General features: G+C 66.3%; 1 protein-coding gene across 1 annotated transcript in view; it reads left to right on the plus strand.

Moving 5' to 3' along the window:
• Positions 1-1,380: 1,380 nt before the first annotated feature.
• Positions 1,381-24,932, plus strand: part of LOC141737161 (neurexin-2-like) — a gene marked incomplete at its 5' end in the record, with an annotated part of 60,044 nt that continues 36,492 nt past the window's right edge. The window contains 8 exon segments of the mRNA XM_074571799.1: positions 1,381-1,767; positions 3,101-3,304; positions 7,775-7,801; positions 11,458-11,577; positions 14,962-15,343; positions 17,714-17,904; positions 18,965-19,138; positions 21,105-21,224. Coding sequence (XP_074427900.1) covers positions 1,381-1,767; positions 3,101-3,304; positions 7,775-7,801; positions 11,458-11,577; positions 14,962-15,343; positions 17,714-17,904; positions 18,965-19,138; positions 21,105-21,224 — 1,605 coding nt within the window.

Raw genomic sequence — 24,932 nt, forward strand, 5'->3', positions numbered from 1 at the left:
CCCCCCCGTCCCCAATGTCCCCTAACGTCCCCTGATGTCCCCGTGTCCCCCCCAGGCCTGGTGTCGGTGAACAGCCGCAGCACCCCAATGTCCCCATGTCCCCCCCATGTCCCCGTGTCCCCCAGTGTCCCCATGTCCCCATATACCCTAATGCCCCCCCCCATCCCCAATGTCCCCTAACGTCCCCTGATGTCCCCGTGTCCCCCCCAGGCCTGGTGTCGGTGAACAGCCGCAGCACCCCAATGTCCCCATGTCCCCCCCATGTCCCCGTGTCCCCCAGTGTCCCCATGTCCCCATATACCCTAATGTCCCCCCACGTCCCCCAATGTCCCCATATCCCCCCATGTCCCCATGTCCCCTAATGTCCCCTGATGTCCCCGTGTCCCCCCATGTCCCCGTATACCATAACGTCCCCCAATGTCCCCCAATGTCCCCCGGTGTCCCCATGTCCCCCTGTCCCCTAACGTCCCCTGATGTCCCCGTGTCCCCCCCAGGCCTGGTGTTGGTGAACAGCCGCAGCACCCCAATGTCCCCATGTCCCCCCCATGTCCCCGTGTCCCCCAGTGTCCCCATGTCCCCATATACCCTAATGTCCCCCAATGTCCCCATGTCCCCCCATGTCCCCATATACCCCAATGTCCCCCTCTCCCCCCCTCTCCCCCCACGTCCCCCAATGTCCCCATGTCCCCCAATATCCCCATGTCCCCTAATATCCCCCTGTCCCCCCGTGTCCCCATAAACCGTAATGTCCCCCAATGTCCCCCCATGTCCCCCATGTCCCCATATACCCTAATGTCCCCCAACGTCCCCATGTCCCCCCACGTCCCCCAACGTCCCCATGTCCCCCCATGTCCCCATATACCCTAATGGCCCCCAATGTCCCCCTCTCCCCCCATGTCCCCCCACGTCCCCCATGTCCGCATGTCCCCTAAGTCCCCTGACGCCCCCGTGTCCCCATGTCCCCCCCATGTCCCCGTGTCCCCCAGTGTCCCCATGTCCCCATATACCCTAATGGCCCCCCCTGTCCCCAATGTCCCCTAACGTCCCCTGATGTCCCCGTGTCCCCCCCAGGCCTGGTGTCGGTGAACAGCCGCAGCACCCCAATGTCCCCATGTCCCCCCCATGTCCCCGTGTCCCCCAGTGTCCCCATGTCCCCATATACCCTAATGCCCCCCCCCGTCCCCATGTCCCCTAACGTCCCCTGATGTCCCCGTGTCCCCCCCAGGCCTGGTGTCGGTGAACAGCCGCAGCACCCCAATGTCCCCATGTCCCCCCCATGTCCCCGTGTCCCCCAGTGTCCCCATGTCCCCATATACCCTAATGCCCCCCCCCGTCCCCAATGTCCCCTAACGTCCCCTGATGTCCCCGTGTCCCCCCCAGGCCTGGTGTCGGTGAACAGCCGCAGCACCCCTTTCCTGGCCAGCGGGGAGAACGAGGTGCTGGACCTGGACTCGGAGCTTTACCTGGGGGGGTTGCCCGAGGGGGGGGGGCCGGGCCCCCCTTTGCCCCCCGAGCTCTGGACGGCTTTCCTGCGCTACGGCTACGTGGGCTGCCTGCGCGACCTCTTCGTGGACGGCCGCAGCTGGGACGTGCGACGTTTGGCCGAAGCCCGGGGGGCCCCGGGGGTCACCCCTTTTTGCGCCCGGGAGCCCCCCCGCCATTGCGCCAGCGGGCCCTGCCGTCACGGGGGGGTCTGTCGCGAGGGTTGGAACCGCTTCGTCTGCGACTGCCTGGGCACCGGCTACCTGGGACCCCGCTGCGAGACCGGTGGGTCGTGGCGGGGGGCACACACCCCCCACTCCCCCCCCCCAACTCGGAAAGTGGGGGTCACACACCCCCCCGGATGCCTGTGTCACACACACCCCCCCCCCCACCGGTTGCCCGGGTCCCCCTTGGGGGGGGGGAGATGTGGGAAAGGGGGGACCCAGATATTTGGGACCCCTGGGAAAGGGGGTACCCAGACACCCGGGTCCCCTGGGGGGGCACGGGGGGGGGGGTTGGCCTTGGGGAGGGAGGGGGGTTCTGGACACCTGGACCCCTGGGTCCCCCTTGGCGGGGGGGGAGACGTGGGAAAGGGGGGACCCAGATATTTGGGACCCCTGGGAAAGGGGGTACCCAGACACCCGGGTCCCCTGGGGGGGCACGGGGGGGGGGGGGTTGGCCTTGGGGAGGGAGGGGGGTTCTGGACACCTGGGCCCCCCCCCATCCCGGAACCCTGGGTCCCCCTTGGGGGGGAGACGTGGGAAAGGGGGGACCCGGACACCCAGGTCCCCTGGGGGGGCACGGGGGGGGGGTTGGCCTTGGGGAGGGAGGGGGGTTCTGGACACCTGGACCCCTGGGTCCCTCTTTGGGGGGGGGGGGGGGAGACGTGGGAAAGGGGGGACCCGGACACCCCGGTCCCCTCTCGGGGCGGGGGGAGACCTGGGAGGGGGCACCCAGCTATTTGGGACCCCTGGGAAAGGGGGTACCCAGAAACCCGGGTCCCGTGGCTGGGGGGGTTGGCCCTGGGGAGGGAGGGGGTCCCTGGACACCTGGACCCCCCCCCACCCCGGACACCTGGATCCCCCCCCCAGACACCTGGGTCCACTGGGGATGGGGGGGGTCTCTGGGGGGGGTCTCCAGCCCTGGGGCGCCATGTTCCCCACCATGGTCGGCCATGACAGGACTGTCCCCGCCATGGTAGGCCATGACAGCGCTGTCCCCCCCACCATGGAGGGCAGTGACAGGGCTGTCCCCCCCCATGGTGGGCAGTGACAGGGCTGTCCCCCCTGGGGATGGGGGTCTCCAGGGTGTCTCCAGCCCTGGGGCGCCATTTTCCCCGCCATGGTCGGCCATGACAGGGCTGTCCCCCCCCATGGCGGATGCTGACAGGGCTGTCCCCCGCCATGGCGGGCAGTGACAGGGCTGTCCCCCCCCCATGGCGAGCGGTGACAGGGCTGTCCCCCCTGGGGATGGGGGTCTCCAGGGTGTCTCCAGCCCTGGGGCACCATTTTCCCCGCCATGGTCGGCCATGACAGGACTGTCCCCGCCATAGTAGGCCGTGACAGGGCTGTCCCCCCCCACGGCGGGCAGTGACAGGGCTGTCGTCCCCCCCCGGCAGAGGCGGCGGTGCTGAGCTACGACGGCAGCATGTACCTGAAGGTGCTGGTGCCGGGGGCGGCGCAGACGGAGGCCGAGGACGTGGCCCTGCGTTTCATGTCGCCCCGGGCCTACGGCCTGGTGCTGGCCACCACCTCCCGCCAGTCGGCCGACACGCTGCGCCTGGAGCTGGACGGGGGGCGCATGAAGCTGACCCTCAACCTGGGTGAGACACCCCCACCCCCCTCCCCACCCCCCCGCCACCCGTCACCCCCCGACCCCTGCCCAAAAGGCACCGAAAACGGTCCCCCGAGCGGGGCCCGACTCGGCTACGGTGACACCAAAATGGCGCCCGGGACATCAAACCCAGCCCCAAATCCATGCCTGGGACCCCAAAGCGGTGCCTGGGACCCCAAAACTGTCCCAAAATCCATGCCTGCGACCCCAAAACGCTTCCTGGGACCCCAAAACTATCCTCAAATCCGTGCCTGGGACCCCAAAATGGTGCCTGGGACCCCAAAACTGCCGACAAATCGATGCCTGGGACGCCAAAATGGTGCCTGGGACCCCAAAATGGTGACTAGGACCCCCAAACTGTCCCCAAATTGATGCCTGGAACCCCAAAATGGTGCCTGGGATCCCAAAACCATCCCCAAATCGATGGCTGGGACCCCAAAGTGGTGCTTGAGACCCTAAAACTGTCCCCAAATCCATGCCTGGGACCCCAAAATGGTGCCTGAGACCCCAAAACTGTCCCCAAATTGATGCCTGGGATCCCAAAATGGTGCCTGGGACCCCAAAATGGTGCCTGTGACCCCAAAACTGTCCCCAAATCAATGCCTGGGAGCCCAAAACGGTGCCTGGGACCCCAAAATGGTGCCTGAGACCCCAAAACTGTCCCCAAATCGATGCCTGGGACCCCAAAATGGTGCCTGGGACCCCAAAACTGTCTCCAAATTGATGCCTGGGACCCCAAAATGGTGCCTGGGACCCCAAAACTATCCCCAAATCAATGTCTGGGACCCCAAAATGGTGCCTGGGATCCCGACACTGTCCCCAAAGTGGTGCCCGGGACCCCAAAATGGTGCCTGGGACCCTAAAACTGTCCCCAAATCCATGCCTGGGACCCCCAAATGGTGCCTGAGACCCCAAAACTATCCCCAAATCCACGCCTGGGACCCCAAAATGGTGCCTGGGACCCCAAAACTGCCCACAAATCGACGCCTGGGACCCCAAAATGGTGACTAGGACCCAAAAACTGTCCCCAAATTGATGCCTGGAACCCCAAAATGGTGCCTGGGATCCCAAAACTGTCCCCAAAGTGGTGCCCGGGACCCCAAAATGGTGCCTGGGACCCTAAAACTGTCCCCAAATCCATGCCTGGGACCCCAAAATGGTGCCTGAGACCCCAAAACTGTCCCCAAATCAATGCCTGGGACCCCAAAACGGTTCCTGGGACCCCAAAATGGTGCCTGAGACCCGAAAAATGTCCCCAAATCGATGCCTGGGACCCCAAAATGGTGCCTGGGACCCCAAAACTGTCTCCAAATTGATGCCTGGGACCCCAAAATGGTGCCTGGGACCCCAAAACTATCCCCAAATCAATGCCTGGGACCCCAAAAGGGTGCCTGGGACCCCAAAATGGTGACTAGGACCCCCAAACTGTCCCCAAATTGATGCCTGGAACCCCAAAAGGGTGCCTGGGATCCCAAAACTGTCCCCAAAGTGGTGCCCGGGACCCCAAAATGGTGCCTGGGACCCTAAAACTGTCCTCAAATCCATGCCTGGGACCCCAAAATGGTGCCTGAGACCCCAAAACTATCCCCAAATCCATGCCTGGGACCCCAAAATGGTGCCTGGGACCCCAAAACTGTCCCCAAATCAATGCCTGGGACCCCAAAACGGTTCCTGGGACCCCAAAATGGTGCCTGAGATCCCAAAAACGTCCCCAAATCGATGCCCGTGGCCCCCAAATGGTGCCCGGGTCACCAGATTTCCCTCCCCCCCCCCCCGCCCCGAGACCCCAAACTGGGCCAGGTCCCCCCCCCTCAAAATTGCACCTGAGCTCCTCCCCCCCCCAACCCCCAAACCCCTAAACCAGGGTCCCCAAATTGGCGCCTATTGGGGGGGGGGGCGTCACCAGAGCCGACTCGGGTCCCCCCTGTCCCCATCGGGTGTCCCCCCCCCCCCGCCCTCCCCCATCGTGTCCCCCCCTCCCCGGGTTTGGAGCCTTCGTCACCCCCCCCGCTGCCTTTGGGGCACAGCGCCGGGACCCCCCCCAGGTGGGTTGGGGACCCCCCCATGGGATTGGGGACCCCCCCATGGGGTTTGGGAACCCCCATATTATTGGGGACCCCCCCCAACAGCAGGTTGGGGACCCCCCCAATGGTATTGGGGACCCCCCCAAGGGGTTGGAGACCCCCCCACGGGATTGGGGAACCCCCCCAAGGGGTTGGGGAGCTCCCATAATATTGGGGACCCCCCCCAGGGTGTTGGGGACCCCCCATGGTATTGGGGACCCCCCCCAAGGGGTTCGGGAATCCCCATATTATTGGGGACATCCCCCCCCAAGGCGTTTGGGACCCCCCCATGGTATTGGGGACCCCCCCACGGGATTGGGGACCCCCTCTCAAGGGGTTTGGGAACCCCCATATTATTGGGGACCCCCCCAAGGGGTTCGGGAACACCCCACGGGATTGGGGACCCCCCCCAAGGGGTTGGGGACCCCCCCAATGGTATTGGGGACCCCCCACGGGATTGGGGACGCCCCCATATTATTGGGAACCCCCCCACAGCGGGTTGGGGACCCCCCCAATGGTATTGGGGACCCCCCCAAGGGGTTGGAGACCCCCCCATGGGGTTGGGGAACCCCCATATTTTTGGGGACACCCCCAAGGGGTTGGGGACCCCCCCACGGGATTGGGGAACCCCCCCAAGGGGTTGGGGAGCCCCCATAATATTGGGGACCCCCCCCATGGTATTGGGGACCCCCCCAAGGGGTTGGAGACCCCCCCCAAGGGGTTGGAAATACCCCCCCCATACTATTGGGGACCCCCCCATGGGATTGGGGACCCCCCCATATTACTGGGGACCCCCCCACAGCGGGTTGGGGACCCCTCCAATGGTATTGGGGACCCCCCCCAAGGGGTTGGAGACCCCCCCATGGGGTTGGGGAACCCCCATATTTTTGGGGACCCCCCCCAGGGGCTTGGGGACCCCCCATGGGATTGGGGACCCCCCCAGGAGTTTGGGGACCCCCCATGGCCGCCCCCCCCGTGGGTCCCGGCGCATGTGCCCCCCCCCGCCCCGCAGCGGTTGACGAGGGGGGGCCCAGCCCTGGGGGCCCCATCCCGCCCCCCCCCCCCGGGCTGGGCCCCAGGAGGTGGCCGGGGACCCCCCCGCGAGGTGCCACCCCCCCCCCCCCCCCCCCGAGAGCACCCAGACCCCCCAGCACCCCCCAGCCCCGGCCCAGTCCCCTCCCAGTCCCCTCCCAGTCCCATCCCAGTACCATCCCAGTCCCCTCCCAGTCCCTGTCCCCATCCCAGTCCCATCCCATCCTCATCCCAGTCCCATCCCAGTCCCCTCCCAGTCCCTGTCCCATCCCAGTCCCATCCCAATCCCATCCCAATCCCTGTCCCCATTCCAGTCCAATCCCATCCTCATCCCAGTCCCATCCCAGTCCCTGTCCCCATCCCAGTCCCAGTCCCATCCCAGTCCCATCTCTTTCCCCATCCCAGTACCATCCCAGTCCCTGTCCCATCCCAGTCCCATCCCATCCTCATCCCAGTCCCCTCCCAGTCCCTGTCCCCATCCCAGTCCAATCCCATCCTCATCCCAGTCCCATCCCAGTCCCGTCTTAGTCCCTGTCCCCATCCCAGTCCCATCCCAGTCCCTGTCCCCATCCCAGTCCCGTCCCAGTCCCTGTCCCATCCCAGTCCCCAACCCTGTCCCCATCCCAGTCCCATCCCAGTCCCGTTCCAGTCCCAGTCCCAGTCCCTGTCCCCATCCCACTCCCATCTCTTTCCCCATCCCAGCCCCATCCCAGTCCTGTCCCAGTCCCTTCTCTTTCCCCATTCCAGTCCCAGTCCCATCCCAGTCCCCATCTGAGCCCCATCCCCATCCCAGTCCCAGTCCCAGTCCCTGTCCCCATCCCACTCCCATCTCTTTCCCCATCCCAGTCCCATCCCACTCCCATCCCAGTCCCATCCCAGTCCCGTCCCAGTCCCATCTCTTTCCCCATCCCAGTCCCAGTCCCATCCCAGTCCCCATCTGAGTCCTGTCCCCATCCCAGTCCCGTCCCAGTCCCATCCCATCCCCATCCCAGTCCCATCCCACTCCCATCCCAGTCCCGTCCCAGTCCCGTCCCAGTCCCCATCTGAGTCCTGTCCCCATCCCAGTCCCATCCCAGTCCCATCCCAGTCCCTGTCCCCATCCCACTCCCATCTCTTTCCCCATCCCAGTCCCATCCCAGTCCCATCCCTGTCCCCATCCCAGTCCCAGTCCCATCCCAGTCCCATCTCTTTCCCCATCCCAGTCCCATCCCAGTCCCCATCTGAGTCCCGTCCCCATCCCAGTCCCGTCCCAGTCCCGTCCCAGTCCCGCTGGCACCTCGCACCCCCCGGCCCCCCCCTCGTCCCCGGGGCGCTGACACCGGCTGCGGCTGCGAAGGGCCTGATCCTGCTTCTTCTCTCCCCAGACTGCGTGCGCGTGGGCTGCCACCCCAGTAAGTGTCACCCCCCCCCGACCCCCCCACGCCTGGCTGCGTCCCCCTGACCCCCCCCCAACGCCTGCGTGTCCCCCCCTGACCCCCCGACACCTGGGACCCCCCCCGGACATTTGGGACCCCCCCCAGACACCTGAGTGTCCCCCCCCGGACTCTTGGGCCCCCTCTGGGGTCTGACCCCCCACCCCGGACACCTGGGACCCCCCCAGATGCCTGGGTGACCCCCCCTCAAGATGCCTGGGCCCCCTATGGGTCTGACACCCCCCCCTCCAGACACTTGGGACCCCCCCCAGACACCTGAGTGTCCCCCCCCTGGACTCCTGGGCCCCCTATGGGGTCTGAACCTGCCCCCCCCGGACAATTGGGACCCCCCCAAAGACACCTGGGTCCCCTCTGGGGTCTGACCCCCCCCAGACACGTGGGAACCCCCCCAGACACCTGGGTGTCCCCCCCCCCAAGATGCCTGTGCCCCCTATGGGGTCTGAACCAGCCCCCCCCAGGACACTTGGGACCCCCCCTCGTCCCCCCCCGGACACCTGGGACCCCCCACCCCGGACACCTGGGTGCCCTATAGGGTCTGACTCCCCCCCCCCGGACAATTGGGACCCCCCCCGGACACCTGGGACCCCCCACCCTGGATGCCTGGGCCCCCTATGGGTCTGACCCCCCCCCCAGACACCTGGGACCCCCCCCAGACACCTCAGTGCCCCCCCCGGACGCCTGGGCCCCCTATGGGGTCTGAGCCCGCCCCCCCCCAGACAATTGAGACCCTCCCCGGACGTCTGGGTCCCCTCCGGGGTCTGACCCCCCACCCCGGACACCTGGGACCCCCCCAGATGCCTGGGTGACCCCCCCTTAAGATGTCTGGGCCCCCTATGGGTCTGACAACCCCCCTCCAGACACTTGGGACCCCCCCAGAGACCTGGGACCCCCCCACCCCGGACGTCTGGGTCCCCTCTGGGGTCTGACCCCCCCCCCGGGACACCTGGGACCCCCCCAGATGCCTGGGTGACCCCCCCCTCAAGATGCCTGGGCCCCCTATGGGTCTGACCCCCCCCCTCCGGACACTTGTGACCCCCCCAGAGACCTGGGACCCCCCCACCCTGGACGTCTGGGTCCCCTCTGGGGTCTGACCCCCCCCCGGACACCTGGGACCCCCCCAGATGCCTGGGTGACCCCCCCCTCAAGATGCCTGGGCCCCCTATGGGTCTGACACCCCCCCCGTCCGGACACTTGGGACCCCCCCCAGACACCTGAGTGTCCCCCCCCTGGACTCCTGGGCCCCCTATGGGTCTGACACCCCCCCTCCGGACACTTGGGACCCCCCCCAGACACCTGGGTCCCCTCTGGGGTCTGACCTCCCCCAGACACGTGGGAACCCCCCCAGACACCTGAGTGTCCCCCCCCCCAAGATGCCTGTGCCCCCTATGGGGTCTGAACCAGCCCCCCCCAGGACACTTGGGACCCCCCCTCGTCCCCCCCGGACACCTGGGACCCCCCACCCCGGACACCTGGGTGCCCTATAGGGTCTGACTCCCCCCCCCGGACACCTGGGACCCCCCACCCTGGATCCCTGGGCCCCCTATGGGTCTGACACCCCCCCCGTCCGGACACTTGGGACCCCCCCCAGACACCTGAGTGTCCCCCCCCGGACTCCTGGGCCCCCTATGGGGTCTGAACCCGCCCCCCCGCACATTTGGGACCCCCCCCAGACGCCTGAGTGTCCCCCCCCGGACTCCTGGGCCCCCTATGGGGTCTGAACCAGCCCCCCCCAGGACACTTGGGACCCCCCTCGTCCCCCCCAGACACCTGGGTGACCCCCCCCAAGATGCCTGGGTCCCCTCTGGGGTCTGACCCCCCCCAGACACCGGCATGTCCCCCCCCCAAGATGCCTGAGCCCCCTATAGGGTCTGACCCGCCCCCCCCCTCCGGACACTTGGGACCCCCCCTGGTCCCCCCTGGCCACCTGGGTGACCCCCCCCCAGACACGCGCGTGTGCAAGGCCTCGTGTTTTCACGCTCACCGGGGTGGGGGGGGGGTGGTGGTGACGAGGACACACGTGTGTGCACGGCGGGGGGAAGGGGGGGGTGGTGGGACGCACACGCGTGTAACACACGTGTCCGGACCCCTGGGGGGGGGGGGTGTTCCCGTGCACGAGGACGTGTCGCACGAGGGACCCAGGCATCCGGGGGGGGGGGGGCGTAGCGTGAGCACACGCGTGTTCACACACACGCACGTCGGGACACGCAGCCGGGCAGGGCTGCACACGCGTGTGCCCGTGTTCCGCAGCCGCGCACACGCGTGTGCTGCGCGGGCACCCGCGCTCGCTGCATGCATCCCCCCCTCCCCCCCGCCCCCCCCGGGCCCCGTTTCCCTCCCCGTGTCCCCAACGTGTCCCCGGTTCACGCGTGTCCCCAGGGGCTGGGAGGGACGTGCGCGGGCGTGCAAGGGGAGCACACGCGTGTGGGCGTGCACGCGGCGGGACCGCGTGTGTCACCCCCGGCGTGTGTCACCCCCTGCGTGTGTCACCCCCGCGTGCGCGACCCCCGCGTGCGGGAGCGTGTGCGTGTGCGAGGGCCGTTCCGGGCACGCGTGTGCGAGGCGTGTGCGAGGCGTGTGCGAGGCGTGTGGGTGTGCGGGGCCTGCGTGCGGGGGGGGGGTTTGCAGACGCCTGCGCGGTGTCACCCCGTGTCACCCCGTGTCACCCTGTGTCACCCGGTGCCCAGTGTTGTCCTGCGTCACTGCGTCACCCGGTGTCATGGCGTCACCCCGTGTCACGTGGGGGCGGCCGGTGTCACCCGGTGTCAGCTGGCGGTGCCTGGCGTGTCGCGGTGTCACCCGCTCCCTGGTGTCACGTAGGGGTGCCCGGTGTCACGCGGTGGCACCTGGTGGCACTGGGGGTGCCCGGTGTCACCGGCAGTGCGGTGTCACCTGGTGTCATGGTGTCACAGGGGTGCCTGGTGTGGCACTGTCACCCGGTGTGGCAGTGTCACCCGGTGGGGTGGTGTCACCAGTGTCACCCAAGTGCCCAGTGTGGTGGTGTCACCCAGTGTGGCGGTGTCACCCGGTGTGGTGGTGTCATCAGTGTCACCCAGGTGCCTGGTGTGGTGGTGTCACCCAGTGTGGTGGTGTCATCAGTGTCACCCGGGTGCCCGGTGTGGCGGTGTCACCTGGTATCATCATGTCACTGGTGTCACCCAAGTGCCCAGTGTGGTGTTGTCACCCAGTGTGGCGGTGTCACCCAGTGTGGTGGTGTCATCAGTGTCACCCAGGTGCCCGGTGTGGTGGTGTCACCCAGTGTGGTGGTGTCACCAGTGTCACCTGGGTGCCCGGTGTGGCACTGTCACCTGGTGTCATGGTGTCACCGGTGTCACCCGGGTGCCCGGTGTGGCGGTGTCACCTGGTATCATGGTGTCACTGGTGTCACCCGAGTGCCCAGTGTGGTGGTGTCACCCAGTGTGGCGGTGTCACCCGGTGTCACCGGTGTCACCCAGGTGCCTGTTGCGGTGGTGTCAGGGGGGTGCCCGGGTGTGGTGTGTCGCTGGTGTCACCCGGGTGCCCAGTGTGACGGCGTCACCTGGTGAGGCGGTGTCACTGGGTGTCACCGGGTGTCACGGGGGTGCCGGGGGTGGCGTGTCACCGTCTGTCCCCCCCAGGCAAGGGCCCCGAGACGCTGTTCGCGGGGCAGAAGCTGGACGACAACGAGTGGCACACGGTGCGCGTGGTGCGACGCGGCCGCAGCCTCCAGCTCTCCGTCGACAACGTCACCGTGGAAGGTGCCAGCGCCGGGGGGGGGACGGGGACGGGGTGGGGGGGACGGACGGGGAGGGGCAGGTCCTTGGGGACGTGGGCGCGCAGGACACGGGGACGGGGGTGTACGAGGCCACAGGGACGTGGGGACGTGGGGACACGTGTGCACGGGGACACGGGGACACGTGGGGATGGGCCTGTAGATCCATGGGGACACGGGTGTGCAGGGACATGGGACGTGGGGACATGGGGACAGGGGCACGGGGACACGGGGACAGGTGGAGATGGGTCCGTAGATCCATGGGGACACGGGTGCGCAGGGACATGGGACGTGGGGACACGGGGACAGGGGCACGGGGACATGGGGACACGGGGACACGGGGACACGGGGACACGTGGAGATGGGGGCACAGGGACATGGGGGCGTGGGGACATGGGGACACGGGTGTGCAGGGACATGGGGACACGTGGAGATGGGCCTGTAGATCCATGGGGACACGGGTGTGCAGGGACATGGGACGTGGGGACATGGGGACAGGGGCACGGGGACACGGGGACAGGTGGAGATGGGGGCACAGGGACATGGGGGCATGGGGACGTGGGGACACGGGTGCACGGGGACACGGGGACACGTGGAGATGGGTCTGTAGATCCATGGGGACACGGGTGTGCAGGGACATGGGACGTGGGGACACGGGGACAGGGGCACAGGGGCACAGGGGTGCAGAGGTCCATGAGGACACAGGTGCAGGTCCATGGGATGTGGGTGCAGAGGACCATGGGATGTGGGTGCAGAGGTCCATGAGGACACGGGTGCAGGTCCATGAGGACATGGGTGCAGAGGTCCATGGGAGGTGGGTGCAGAGGTCCATGAGGACACAGGTGCAGGTCCATGGGAGGTGGGGACATGGGTGCAGAGGTCCATGAGGACATGGGTGCAGAGGTCCATGGGGACGTGGGTGCAGAGGTCCATGGGAGGTGGGTGCAGAGGTCCATGAGGACACGGGTGCAGGTCCATGAGGACACGGGTGCAGAGGTCCATGAGGACACGGGTGCAGGTCCATGAGGACATGGGTGCAGAGGTCCATGGGGACATGGGTGCAGAGGTCCATGGGGACGTGGGTGCAGAGGTCCATGAGGACACGGGTGCAGGTCCGTGGGAGGTGGGTGCAGAGGTCCATGAGGACATGGGTGCAGAGGTCCATGAGGACACGGGTGCAGAGGTCCATGAGGACGTGGGTGCAGAGGTCCATGAGGACACAGGTGCAGGTCCATGGGAGGTGGGTGCAGAGGTCCATGAGGACATGGGTGCAGAGGTCCATGAGGATATGGGTGCAGAGGTCCATGAGGACATGGGTGCAGAGGTCCATGGGAGGTGGGTGCAGAGGTCCATGAGGACACGGGTGCAGAGGTCCATGAGGACACAGGTGCAGGTCCATGAGGACATGGGCGCAGGTCCATGGGAGGTGGGTGCAGAGGTCCATGAGGACATGGGTGCAGGTCCATGAGGACATGGGTGCAGAGGTCCATGAGGACGTGGGTGCAGAGGTCCATGAGGACACAGGTGCAGGTCCATGGGAGGTGGGGACATGGGTGCAGAGGTCCATGAGGACATGGGTGCAGGTCCATGAGGACACAGGTGCAGGTCCATGAGGACGTGGGTGCAGAGGTCCATGAGGACGTGGGTGCAGAGGTCCATGGGACGTGGGCGCAGGTCCATGGGAGGTGGGGACATGGGTGCAGAGGTCCATGAGGACACAGGTGCAGGTCCATGAGGACATGGGCGCAGGTCCATGGGAGGTGGGTGCAGAGGTCCATGAGGACATGGGTGCAGGTCCATGAGGACATGGGTGCAGAGGTCCATGGGGACATGGGTGCAGAGGTCCATGGGGACGTGGGTGCAGAGGTCCATGAGGACACGGGTGCAGGTCCGTGGGAGGTGGGTGCAGAGGTCCATGAGGACATGGGTGCAGAGGTCCATGAGGACACGGGTGCAGAGGTCCATGAGGACGTGGGTGCAGAGGTCCATGAGGACACAGGTGCAGGTCCATGGGAGGTGGGTGCAGAGGTCCATGAGGACATGGGTGCAGAGGTCCATGAGGATATGGGTGCAGAGGTCCATGAGGACATGGGTGCAGAGGTCCATGGGAGGTGGGTGCAGAGGTCCATGAGGACACGGGTGCAGAGGTCCATGAGGACACAGGTGCAGGTCCATGAGGACATGGGCGCAGGTCCATGGGAGGTGGGTGCAGAGGTCCATGAGGACATGGGTGCAGGTCCATGAGGACATGGGTGCAGAGGTCCATGAGGACGTGGGTGCAGAGGTCCATGAGGACACAGGTGCAGGTCCATGGGAGGTGGGGACATGGGTGCAGAGGTCCATGAGGACATGGGTGCAGGTCCATGAGGACACAGGTGCAGGTCCATGAGGACGTGGGTGCAGAGGTCCATGAGGACGTGGGTGCAGAGGTCCATGGGACGTGGGCGCAGGTCCATGGGAGGTGGGGACATGGGTGCAGAGGTCCATGAGGACACAGGTGCAGGTCCATGAGGACATGGGCGCAGGTCCATGGGAGGTGGGTGCAGAGGTCCATGAGGACATGGGTGCAGGTCCATGAGGACATGGGTGCAGAGGTCCATGAGGACGTGGGTGCAGAGGTCCATGAGGACACAGGTGCAGGTCCATGGGAGGTGGGGACATGGGTGCAGAGGTCCATGAGGACATGGGTGCAGGTCCATGAGGACACAGGTGCAGGTCCATGAGGACGTGGGTGCAGAGGTCCATGGGACGTGGGCGCAGGTCCATGGGAGGTGGGGACATGGGTGCAGAGGTCCATGAGGACACAGGTGCAGGTCCATGAGGACATGGGTGCAGGTCCATGGGATGTGGGTGCAGAGGTCCATGAGGACATGGGTGCAGGTCCATGAGGACACAGGTGCAGGTCCATGAGGACGTGGGTGCAGAGGTCCATGGGACGTGGGCGCAGGTCCATGGGAGGTGGGGACATGGGTGCAGAGGTCCATGAGGACACAGGTGCAGGTCCATGAGGACATGGGTGCAGAGGTCCATGGGATGTGGGTGCAGAGGTCCATGAGGACACGGGTGCAGAGGTCCATGAGGACATGGGCGCAGGTCCATGGGAGGTGGGTGCAGAGGTCCATGAGGACACAGGTGCAGAGGTCCATGAGGACATGGGTGCAGAGGTCCATGAGGACATGGGCGCAGGTCCATGGGAGGTGGGTGCAGAGGTCCATGAGGACACGGGCGCAGGTCCAATGGGCCGCGGTACAACGGGATGCAGGTCCACGAGGACGTGACGCGTGGGGCTGGAGATCCATGGGGCCAGGGGTGCCCAGGGACACCCACCACCCTCCCTCACTCCCCAACACCCCACCCCACCCCCCCGCAGGGCAGATGTCGGGCGCCCACACCCGCCTGGAGTTCCACAACATCGAGACGGGCATCGTGACGGAGCGCCGGTTCCTGGCCGTGGTCCCTTCCAACTTCTTGGGTCACCTCAGCGGGCTCCTCTTCAATGGGTTGCCCTACCTGGACCTCTGCAAGAACGGGGACATCAGCTCCTGCGAACTCAACGCCCGTTTCGGTCGTCGGACCATCGTGGCCGACCCGGTGGCTTTCCGTGGCCGGGGTTCCTACGTGGCCTTGGCCACCCTCCAGGCCTACACCTCCATGCACCTCTTCTTCCAGTTCAAGACCACGGCGCCCGACGGCCTCATCCTCTTCAACAGCGGCAACGGCAACGATTTCCTCGTCGTCGAGCTCGTTAAGGGGTGAGGACGCGTCACCGGGGAGGGGGACGGGATGGTCCTGGGGACCTCGGGGACCTCTGGAGCCTCCTCGGACCTTGGGGACCACCTGGGAATGCCGGGGAGGTCATAGGTGCTCTGGGGACCTTCTCAACCTCGTAGGACCTCCTGAACCTCATGAGGTCTTTGGTGATGCCAGGGGGGTCCTGGGGACCTTGGGGACCTCCGTAGCCTCCTCGGACCTTGGGGACCACTTGGGGACGCCAGGGAGGTCCTAGGGTCCTTGGGGACCTTCTCAACCTCGTAGGACCTCCTGAACCTCATGAGGTCTTTGGTGATGCCAGGGGGGTCCTGGGGACCTTGGGGACCTCCGTAGCCTCCTCGGACCTTGGGGACCACTTGGGGACGCCAGGGAGGTCCTAGGGTCCTTGGGGACCTTCTCAACCTCGTAGGACCTCCTGAACCTCATGAGGTCTTTGGTGATGCCAGGGGGGTCCTGGGGACCTTGGGGACCTCCGTAGCCTCCTCGGACCTTGGGGACCACTTGGGGATGCCAGGGAGGTCATGGGGGCTCTGGGGATCTTCTCATCTTCCTCAGACCTTGGGGACACCAGGGAGATCCTGGGGACCTTGGGGACCTCCTGAGCCTCCTCGGACCTTGGGACCACCTGGGGACATGAGGGAGGTCTTGGGGACCTCCTAAATGTCATTAGGACCTTGGGGACGCCAGGGGGATGCTGGAGATTTTGGGGACTTCCTGGGGACCTCCTGAACCTCCTCAGACCTTGGGGACCACCTGGGGACACTAGGGAGGTTCTGGGGACTTCGAGGACCTTCACGACCTCGTAGGACCTCCTGAACCTCATGAGGTCTTTGGTGACACCAGGGGGGTCCTGGGGACCTCGGGGACCTTCTCAACGTTGTAGGACCTTGGGGACACCAGGGAGATCCTGGGGACCTTGGGGACCTTCGGAGCCTCCTCAGACCTTGGGGACCACCTGGGGAAACCAGGGAGGTCCTAGCGTCCTTGGGGACCTTCTCAACCTCCCTAGGGGACACCAGGGGGATCCTGAGGACTTTGGAGGCCTCAGGGACCTCCTGAACCTCCTTGGACCTCGGGGACCACCTGGGGACCCCAGGGAGGTTCTGGGGACTCTGGGGACCTTCTCAAGGTTGTAGGAACTTGGGGACCCCCAGGGAGGTTCTGGGGACTTTGGGGACCTTCTCAACGTTGTAGGACCTTGGGGACACCAGTGAGGTCCTGGGGACCTTCTAAACCTCATTAGGACCTTGGGGACACTGCGGGGTCCTGGGGACGTTACGGACCTTCTAAACCTCGTAGGATTTTGGGGACCACCTGAGGACACCAGGGAGATCCTGGGGACCTCGGGGACCTCCTGGACCCCGTGAGGTCCTTGGGGACCTTGGGGACACCTGGGGGATCCTGGGGACTTTGGGGAGCTCCTGGGGACCTTGGGGTCCTTCTGAACCTCCTCAAACCTTGGTGACACCAGGGAGGTCGTGGGGACCTCCTGAACCCCGTGAGGTCTCTGGGGACCCTGGTGACACCGGGGGGCTCCTGGGGACCTCGGGGACCTCCTGGACCCCGTGAGGTCCTTGGGGACACCGTGGGGGGCCCTGGGGACCTTGGGGACCCCGGAACCTCCCGGAGCCCACAGGGTTCCCATCCCCCAGGGTGCCCACCCCTGCCCATGAGGCCCCGCCCCCGGATTAGGCCCCGCCCCCCCTTGGCTCAGACCACGCCCACCATTGGCCACGCCCCCCCATGTGCCTGGATGATCTGATTGGCTTGGGGGCCCCCCCCACTGGCTCAGGCCACGCCCCCTCAACCTGGACCCCTCCCCCTTGGCTCGGACCGCGCCCCCAGGCTCAGGGCTCCGCCCTCTTGACCCAGGCCCCTCCCCTTGGCTCAGACCACGCCCCCTTATCTCAGCCCTGCGTTACCCCATTGCTTTTGGGGGCCCCCCCCAGCCCGACTGAGGCCCCGCCCCCCCGAATCAGGCCCCGCCCCCTTGGATCGACCCCACCCCCTCGACCTAGGCCCCTCCCCTCGACCGAGACCACGCCCCCTTAACCCAGACCACGCCCCCAACCCCATGTCCCTGCATTATCCCATTGACTTGGGGGTGCCCCTGCCCGGCTCAGGCCCCGCCCCCTTGGATCAGACCCCACCCCCTCGACCCAGGCCCCTCCCCTCGACCCAGACCACGCCCCCTTAACCCAGACCACGCCCCCCAGCCCAAGGTCCCTGCATTATCCCATTGACTCCAGGGTGTCGCCGCCCCGCCTCAGGCCCCGCCTCCCGGCTCAGGCCCCGCCCCCTCTCCCGAGGCCCCGCCCCCCGGCTCAGGCCCCGCCCCCTTCATCCCGCAGGTACATCCACTACGTGTTCGACCTGGGCGACGGCCCCTCGCTGATGAAGGGGAACTCGGAGCAGCCGCTGCACGACGGGCGCTGGCACGAGGTGTCGGTGGCCCGGGAGGGGGGCACCCTCCACGGGCTGCGGGTGGACGGGCGCCCCGTCACCCAGCACGGCCAGGGCGCCCGAAACCTCGACCTCAAGGGTGAGCCGGGGCAGGGGGGGGCACCCATGGGTGGTGGTGGGGGGGGGGGGAGGTATCCATGGGGTGGGGGTAATGGAAGGGGGGCACCCATAGGGGGTACACATGGAGGGGGTATACGCGGGGTGGGGGGGTAATGGATGGGGGGCACCCATAGGGGGTACACATGGGGGGGGTATCCGTGGGGTGGGGGGGTAATGGATGGGGGGCACCCATAGGGAGCACCCATGGGGGTCTATACATGGGGGGGGGGCACCCATGGGGGGGGATGGATGGGGGGCACCCATAGGGGGTACACGTGGGGGGGGGTATCCATGGGGTGGGGGGATAATGGATGGGGGGCACCCGTAGGGGGTACACATGGGGGGGGTATCCGCGGGGTGGGGGGGTCATGGATGCGGGGCACCCATAGGGAGCACCCATGGGGGTCTATACATGGGGGGGGGGCACCCATGGGGGGGGTAATGGATGGGGGACACCCATAGGGAGCACCCATGGGTGTCTATACATGGGGGGGGCACCCATAGGTGTTTATACATGGGGGGGGGCACCCATAGGTGTTTATACATGGGGGGGGGGCACCCATGGGGGTCTATACATGGGGGAGGGGGCACCCATAGGTGTTTATACATGGGGGGGGGGCACCCATGGGGGTCTATACATGGGGGAGGGGGCACCCATAGGTGTTTATACATGGGGGGGGCACCCATGGGGGTCTATACATGGGGGAGGGGGCACCCATAGGTGTTTATACATGGGGGGGGGCACCCATGGGGGTCTATACATGGGGGAGGGGGCACCCATAGGTGTTTATACATGGGGGGGGCACCCATGGGGGTCTATACATGGGGAAGGGGGCATCCATAGGTGTTTATACATGGGGGGGGCACCCATGGGGGGGGGGATAAATACAGGGGTGTGCACCCGGGGGGGGATATATATGGGGGGGGGGGTGTGTGTGTCACCCATGGAGGCTGGTGGGGGGGGGTGTGCCCACCTGGGGTGAGTGTCCCTACGGGCCACCCCTGGGTGACACCCCCCCCCCCCCACACCCCCCTCCCAGGGGAGCTCTACATCGGGGGGGTCAGCAAGGGGCTGCTGGGGCGGCTGCCCAAGCTGGTGGCGTCGCGGGGGGGGTTCCAGGGCTGCCTGGCCTCCCTGGACCTCAATGGCCGCCTGCCCGACCTGCTGGGGGACGCGCTGCAGCGGGTGGGACACGTCCAGAGGGGCTGCGACGGTGAGGGGGGGGCGGGGGGGGCCGGGGGGGGGGCGGGGTCGGAGGGGTGAGGGGGTTGGGGGACCGAGGGGGGGGGGGTGAGGGGGGCTTGGGGGATTTGGGGGGGGCTGGGGGGGGCTGAGGGGGGGTTGGGGGGCGGGGGGGGGGTGTCTGGAGGGGAGGGGAGGGGGGCTGAGGGGGGCTTGGGGGATTTGGGGGGGGCTGAGGGGGGGCTGAGGGGGGGTTGGGAGGCGGGGGGGGGTGTCTGGAGGGGAGGGGGGCTGAGGGGGGGTTGGGGGATTTGGGGGGGCTGGGGGGGGCTGAGGGGGGGTTGGGGGGCGGGGGGGGGGTGTCTGGAGGGGAGGGGAGGGGGGCTGAGGGGGGCTTGGGGGATTTGGGGGGGGCTGAGGGGGGGTTGGGGGGCCGAGGGGGGGTGTCTGGAGGGGAGGGGGGCTTGGGGGATTTGGGGGGGGCTGGGGGGGCTGAGGGGGGGTTGGGGGGCGGGGGGGGGTGTCTGGAGGGGAGGGGAGGGGGGCTGAGGGGGGGTTGGGGGATTTGGGGGGGGCTGAGGGGGGGTTGGGGGGCCGAGGGGGGGTGTCTGGAGGGGAGGGGGGCTTGGGGGATTTGGGGGGGGCTGGGGGGGCTGAGGGGGGGTTGGGGGGCGGGGGGGGGTGTCTGGAGGGGAGGGGAGGGGGGCTGAGGGGGGGTTGGGGGATTTGGGGGGGCTGGGGGGGGCTGAGGGGGGTTGGGGGGCCGAGGGGGGGTGTCTGGAGGGGAGGGGAGGGGGGCTGAGGGGGGGTTGGGGGATTTGGGGGGGCTGGGGGGGCTGAGGGGGGTTGGGGGGCCGAGGGGGGGTGTCTGGAGGGGAGGGGGGCTGAGGGGGGCTTGGGGGATTTGGGGGGGGCTGAGGGGGGGCTGAGGGGGGGTTGGGAGGCGGGGGGGGGGTGTCTGGAGGGGAGGGGAGGGGGGCTGAGGGGGGTCGGGGGGCCGGGGGGGGGGTCTGGAGGGGGGCTTGGAGGACTTGGGGGGGGCTGGGGGGGGCTGAGGGGGTCTGGAGAGGAGGTGAGGGGGATATGCGGGTGCGGGGGGGGCCAGGGGGGTGCAGGGGGGGGTCATGGGGGTGCGGGGGGGTGCAGGGGGAACGCACGAGGGCGCACGAGGGCGCACAGACGCAGCCGGGGGTGCACTGGGGGGGTGCGGGGGGGGGGATATGTGGGTGCGGGGGGGGCCAGGGGGTGCAGGGGGGGATATTGAGGTGCAGGGGGGGGTTATGGGGGTGGGGGGGTGTTCAGGGGGGGATGCACAAGGATGCACGAGGATGCACGAGGGCGCACGAGGGTGCAGAAACGCAGCTGGGGGTGCACTGGGGGGGTGCAGGGGGGGGATATGGGGGTGCGGGGGGGGGGATATGTGGGTGCGGGGGGGGCCAGGGGGTGCGGGGGGGGTTATGGGGGTGGGGGGTGTTCAGGGGGGGATGCACAAGGATGCACGAGGTTGCACGAGGGCGCACAGATGCAGCTGGGGGTGCACTGGGGGGTGCAGGGGGGGGGAAATGGGGGTGCGGGGGGGGGGATATGTGGGTGCGGGGGGGGCCAGGGGGTGCAGGGGGGGGGTTATGGGGGTGGGGGGGTGTTCAGGGGGGGATGCACAAGGATGCACGAGGGTGCACGAGGGCGCACAGATGCAGCTGGGGGTGCACTGTGGGGGTGCAGGGGGGGGTTATGGGGGTGCGGGGGGGGGATATGTGGGTGCGGGGGGGGCAGGGGGTGCGGGGGGGGATATCGGGGTGGGGGGGGGGTTATGGGGGTGGGGGGGTGTTCAGGGGGGGATGCACGAGGGCGCACGAGGGCGCAGAACCGCAGCCGGGGGTGCAGGAGGGGGATAGAGGGGTGCAAGGTGGGGGGGGGGGGGGGGGGTCTGAGGGGACACCCCCCCCCCCCCACGAGTGACCCCCCCCCCGGTGTGTGTGTGTGTCCCCCCCCCGCAGGCCCCAGCACGACGTGCACGGAGGAGTCGTGCGCCAACCAGGGCGTGTGCCTGCAGCAGTGGGACGGCTTCGCCTGCGACTGCAGCATGACGGGCTACGGGGGGCCCGGCTGCAGCGACCGTGAGTGGGGCCACGGGGGGGGGGACACGGCCACGGGGGGGTCACGGGGACACGGACACCAGGGGGGGACACACGGCCACCGGGGAGGGACACGCACACGGCCACGGGACGTGACACACGACACGGCCTTTGCGCGGGGTCTCTGTGTGTCCGTGTCCCCCCCCGGCCCCTGGAACGCTCGTATGGGACACGCGTGTCCCTTGCACGGGGGGGGGGGGCTGTGGCCCTCGCACGAGGTCCCCGTGTCCCCAGGTCCCTCGCACGGGGGTTATATGGCCCCGTGTCCCCTATATAGGACAGGTGTGGCCCTCACATGGGGTCTATATGGCCCCATGTCCCTTCTATAGGACACACGTGTCCCTTGCACGGGGTCTATATGGCCCCGTGTCCCTTATACAGGACACGTGTGTCCCTCGCACGGGGTCTATATGGCCCCGTCTCCCCTATATAGGACACGCGTGTCCCTTGCACGGGGTGTCTGTGTCCCTTGCACAAGGTCCCCGTGTCCCCATGTCCCTCGCACGGGGTCTATATGGCCCCATGTCCCTTATACAGGACACGTGTGTCCCTCGCACGGGGTCTATATGGCCCCGTCTCCCCTATATAGGACACGCGTGTCCCTTGCACGGGGTGTCTGGGTCCCTTACACAAGGTCCCCGTGTCCCCATGTCCCTTGCATGGGGTCTATATGGCCCCATGTCCCCTATACATGACACGTGTGTCCCTTACACGAGGTCCCCGTGTCCCCATGTCCCTTGCACGGGGTCTACGTGGCCCCAAGTCCCTTACACAGGACACGTGTGTCCCTTGCACGGGCTCTATATGGCTCCATGTCCCTTATAGAGGACACGTGTGTCCCTCGCACGTGGTTCCCGTGTCCCCATGTCCCTTGCACAGGGTCTATATGGCCCGATCTCCCCTATATAGGACACACGTGTCCCTTGCACGGGGTGTCTGTGTCCCTTACACAAGGTCCCCGTGTCCCCATGTCCCTTGCATGGGGTCTATATGGCCCCGTGTCCCCTATATAGGACACGTGTGTCCCTTGCACGTGGTTCCCGTGTCCCCATGTCCCTTGCACAGGGTCTATATGGCCCCATGTCCCTTATGTAGGACATGTGTGTCCCTTGCACAGGGTCTATATGGCCCCATGTCCCTTCTATAGGACACGTGTGTCCCTCGCACGGGGTCTATATGGCCCCGTGTCCCTTATATAGGACACGTGTGTCCCTCGCACGGGGTCTATATGGCCCCGTGTCCCTTCTATAGGACACGTGTGTCCCTTGCACCAGGTGTCTGTGTCCCTTACACGAGGTCTTTGTGTCCCCATGTCCCTCGCACGGGGTCTATATGGCCCTGAACCCTTATATAGGACACGTGTGTCCCTCGCACGGGGTCTATATGGCTCCATGTCCCTTATATAGGACACGTGTGTCCCTTGCACGGGGTGTCTGTGGCTCTTGCACAAGGTCCCCGTGTCCCCATGTCCCTTGCACGGGGCCTATATGGCCCCATCTCCCCTATATAGGACACGTGTGTCCCTTGCACGGGGTCTATATGGCCCCGTGTCCCTTATATAGGACACACGTGTCCCTTGCGCGGGGTCTATATGGCCCCGTGTCCCCTATATAGGACACATGTGTGTCCCTTGCACGAGGTCCCCGTGTCCCCATGTCCCTTGCACAGGGTCTATATGGCCCCGTGTCCCTTATATAGGACACGTGTGTCCCTTGCATGGGGTCTATATGGCCCCATGTCCCCTATATAGGACACGTGTGTCCCTTGCACGGGGGGTCTGAGGCCCTTGCACGAGGTCCCCGTGTCCCCATGTCCCTCGCACGGGGTCTATATGGCCCCATGTCCCTTCTATAGGACACGTGTGTCCCTCGCACGGGGTCTATATGGCTCCATGTCCCTTCTATAGGACACGTGTGTCCCTCGCACGGGGTCTATATGGCTCCATGTCCCTTATATAGGACACGTGTGTCCCTTGCACAGGGTCTATATGGCCCCATGTCCCTTATACAGGACACGTGTGTCCCTTGCACGGGGTCTATATGGCCCCGTGTCCCCTATATAGGACACATGTGTGTCCCTTGCACGGGGTCCCCGTGTCCCCATGTCCCTTGCACAGGGTCTATATGGCCCCATGTCCCCTATATAGGACACGTGTGTCCCTTGCACGTGGTTCCTGTGTCCCCATGTCCCTTGCACAGGGTCTATATGGCCCCATGTCCCCTATATAGGACACGTGTGTCCCTTGCACGTGGTTCCCGTGTCCCCATGTCCCTTGCACAGGGTCTATATGGCCCCGTGTCCCTTATGTAGGACATGTGTGTCCCTTGCACAGGGTCTATATGGCCCCATGTCACCCATATAGGACACGTGTGTCCCTTGCACGGGGTCTATATGGCCCCATGTCCCTTATACAGGACACGTGTGTCCCTCGCACGGGGTCTATATGGCCCCATGTCCCTTATATAGGACACGTGTGTCCCTCGCACGGGGTCTATATGGCCCCATGTCCCCTATATAGGACACGTGTGTCCCTCGCACGTGGTTCCCGTGTCCCCATGTCCCTTGCACAGGGTCTATATGGCCCAATCTCCCCTATATAGGACACGCGTGTCCCTTGCACGGGGTGTCTGTGTCCCTTACACGAGGTCCCCGTGTCCCCATGTCCCTTGCACAGGGTCTATATGGCCCCGTGTCCCTTCTATAGGACACATGTGTGTCCCTTGCACAAGGTCCCCGTGTCCCCATGTCCCTTGCACGGGGTCTATATGGCCCCATGTCCCTTATACAGGACACGTGTGTCCCTCGCACGGGGTCCCTGTGTCCCCATGTCCCTCGCACGGGGTCTATATGGCCCCATGTCCCTTATATAGGACACGTGTGTCCCTCGCACGGGGTCTATATGGCCCCGTGTCCCTTATACAGGACACGTGTGTCCCTCGCACGGGGTCTATATGGCCCCATGTCCCTTATACAGGACACGTGTGTCCCTCGCACGGGGTCTATATGGCCCCATGTCCCTTATACAGGACACGTGTGTCCCTTGCACGGGGTGTCTGTGTCCCTTACACAAGGTCCCCGTGTCCCCATGTCCCTCGCACGGGGTCTATATGGCCCCATGTCCCCTATATAGGACAAGTGTGGCCCTTGCACGGGGTCTATATGGTCCCATGTCCCCTATATAGGACACGTGTGTCCCTTGCACGGGGTCTATATGGCCCCGTGTCCCTTATAGAGGACACATGTGTCCCTTGCACGGGGTGTCTGTGTCCCTTACACGAGGTCTTTGTGTCCCCATGTCCCTTGCACAGGGTCTATATGGCCCCATGTCCCTTATATAGGACACGTGTGTCCCTCGCACGGGGTCTATATGGCCCCATGTCCCTTATATAGGACACGTGTGTCCCTTGCACGGGGTCTATATGGCCCCATGTCCCTTATAGAGGACACGTGTGTCCCTTCCACGGGGTCTATATGGCCCCGTGTCCCTTATAGAGGACACGTGTGTCCCTTGCACAGGGTCTATATGGCCCCGTGTCCCTTATATAGGACACGTGTGTCCCTTGCACGGGGTCTATATGGCCCCATGTCCCTTATATAGGACACGTGTGTCCCTTGCACGGGGTCTATATGGCCCCATGTCCCTTATATAGGACACGTGTGTCCCTTGCACGGGCTCTATATGGCTCCATG

Source organism: Larus michahellis, unplaced genomic scaffold (genome assembly GCF_964199755.1).
Source record: "Larus michahellis unplaced genomic scaffold, bLarMic1.1 SCAFFOLD_383, whole genome shotgun sequence".
Taxonomy (NCBI): Eukaryota; Metazoa; Chordata; class Aves; order Charadriiformes; family Laridae; genus Larus; species Larus michahellis.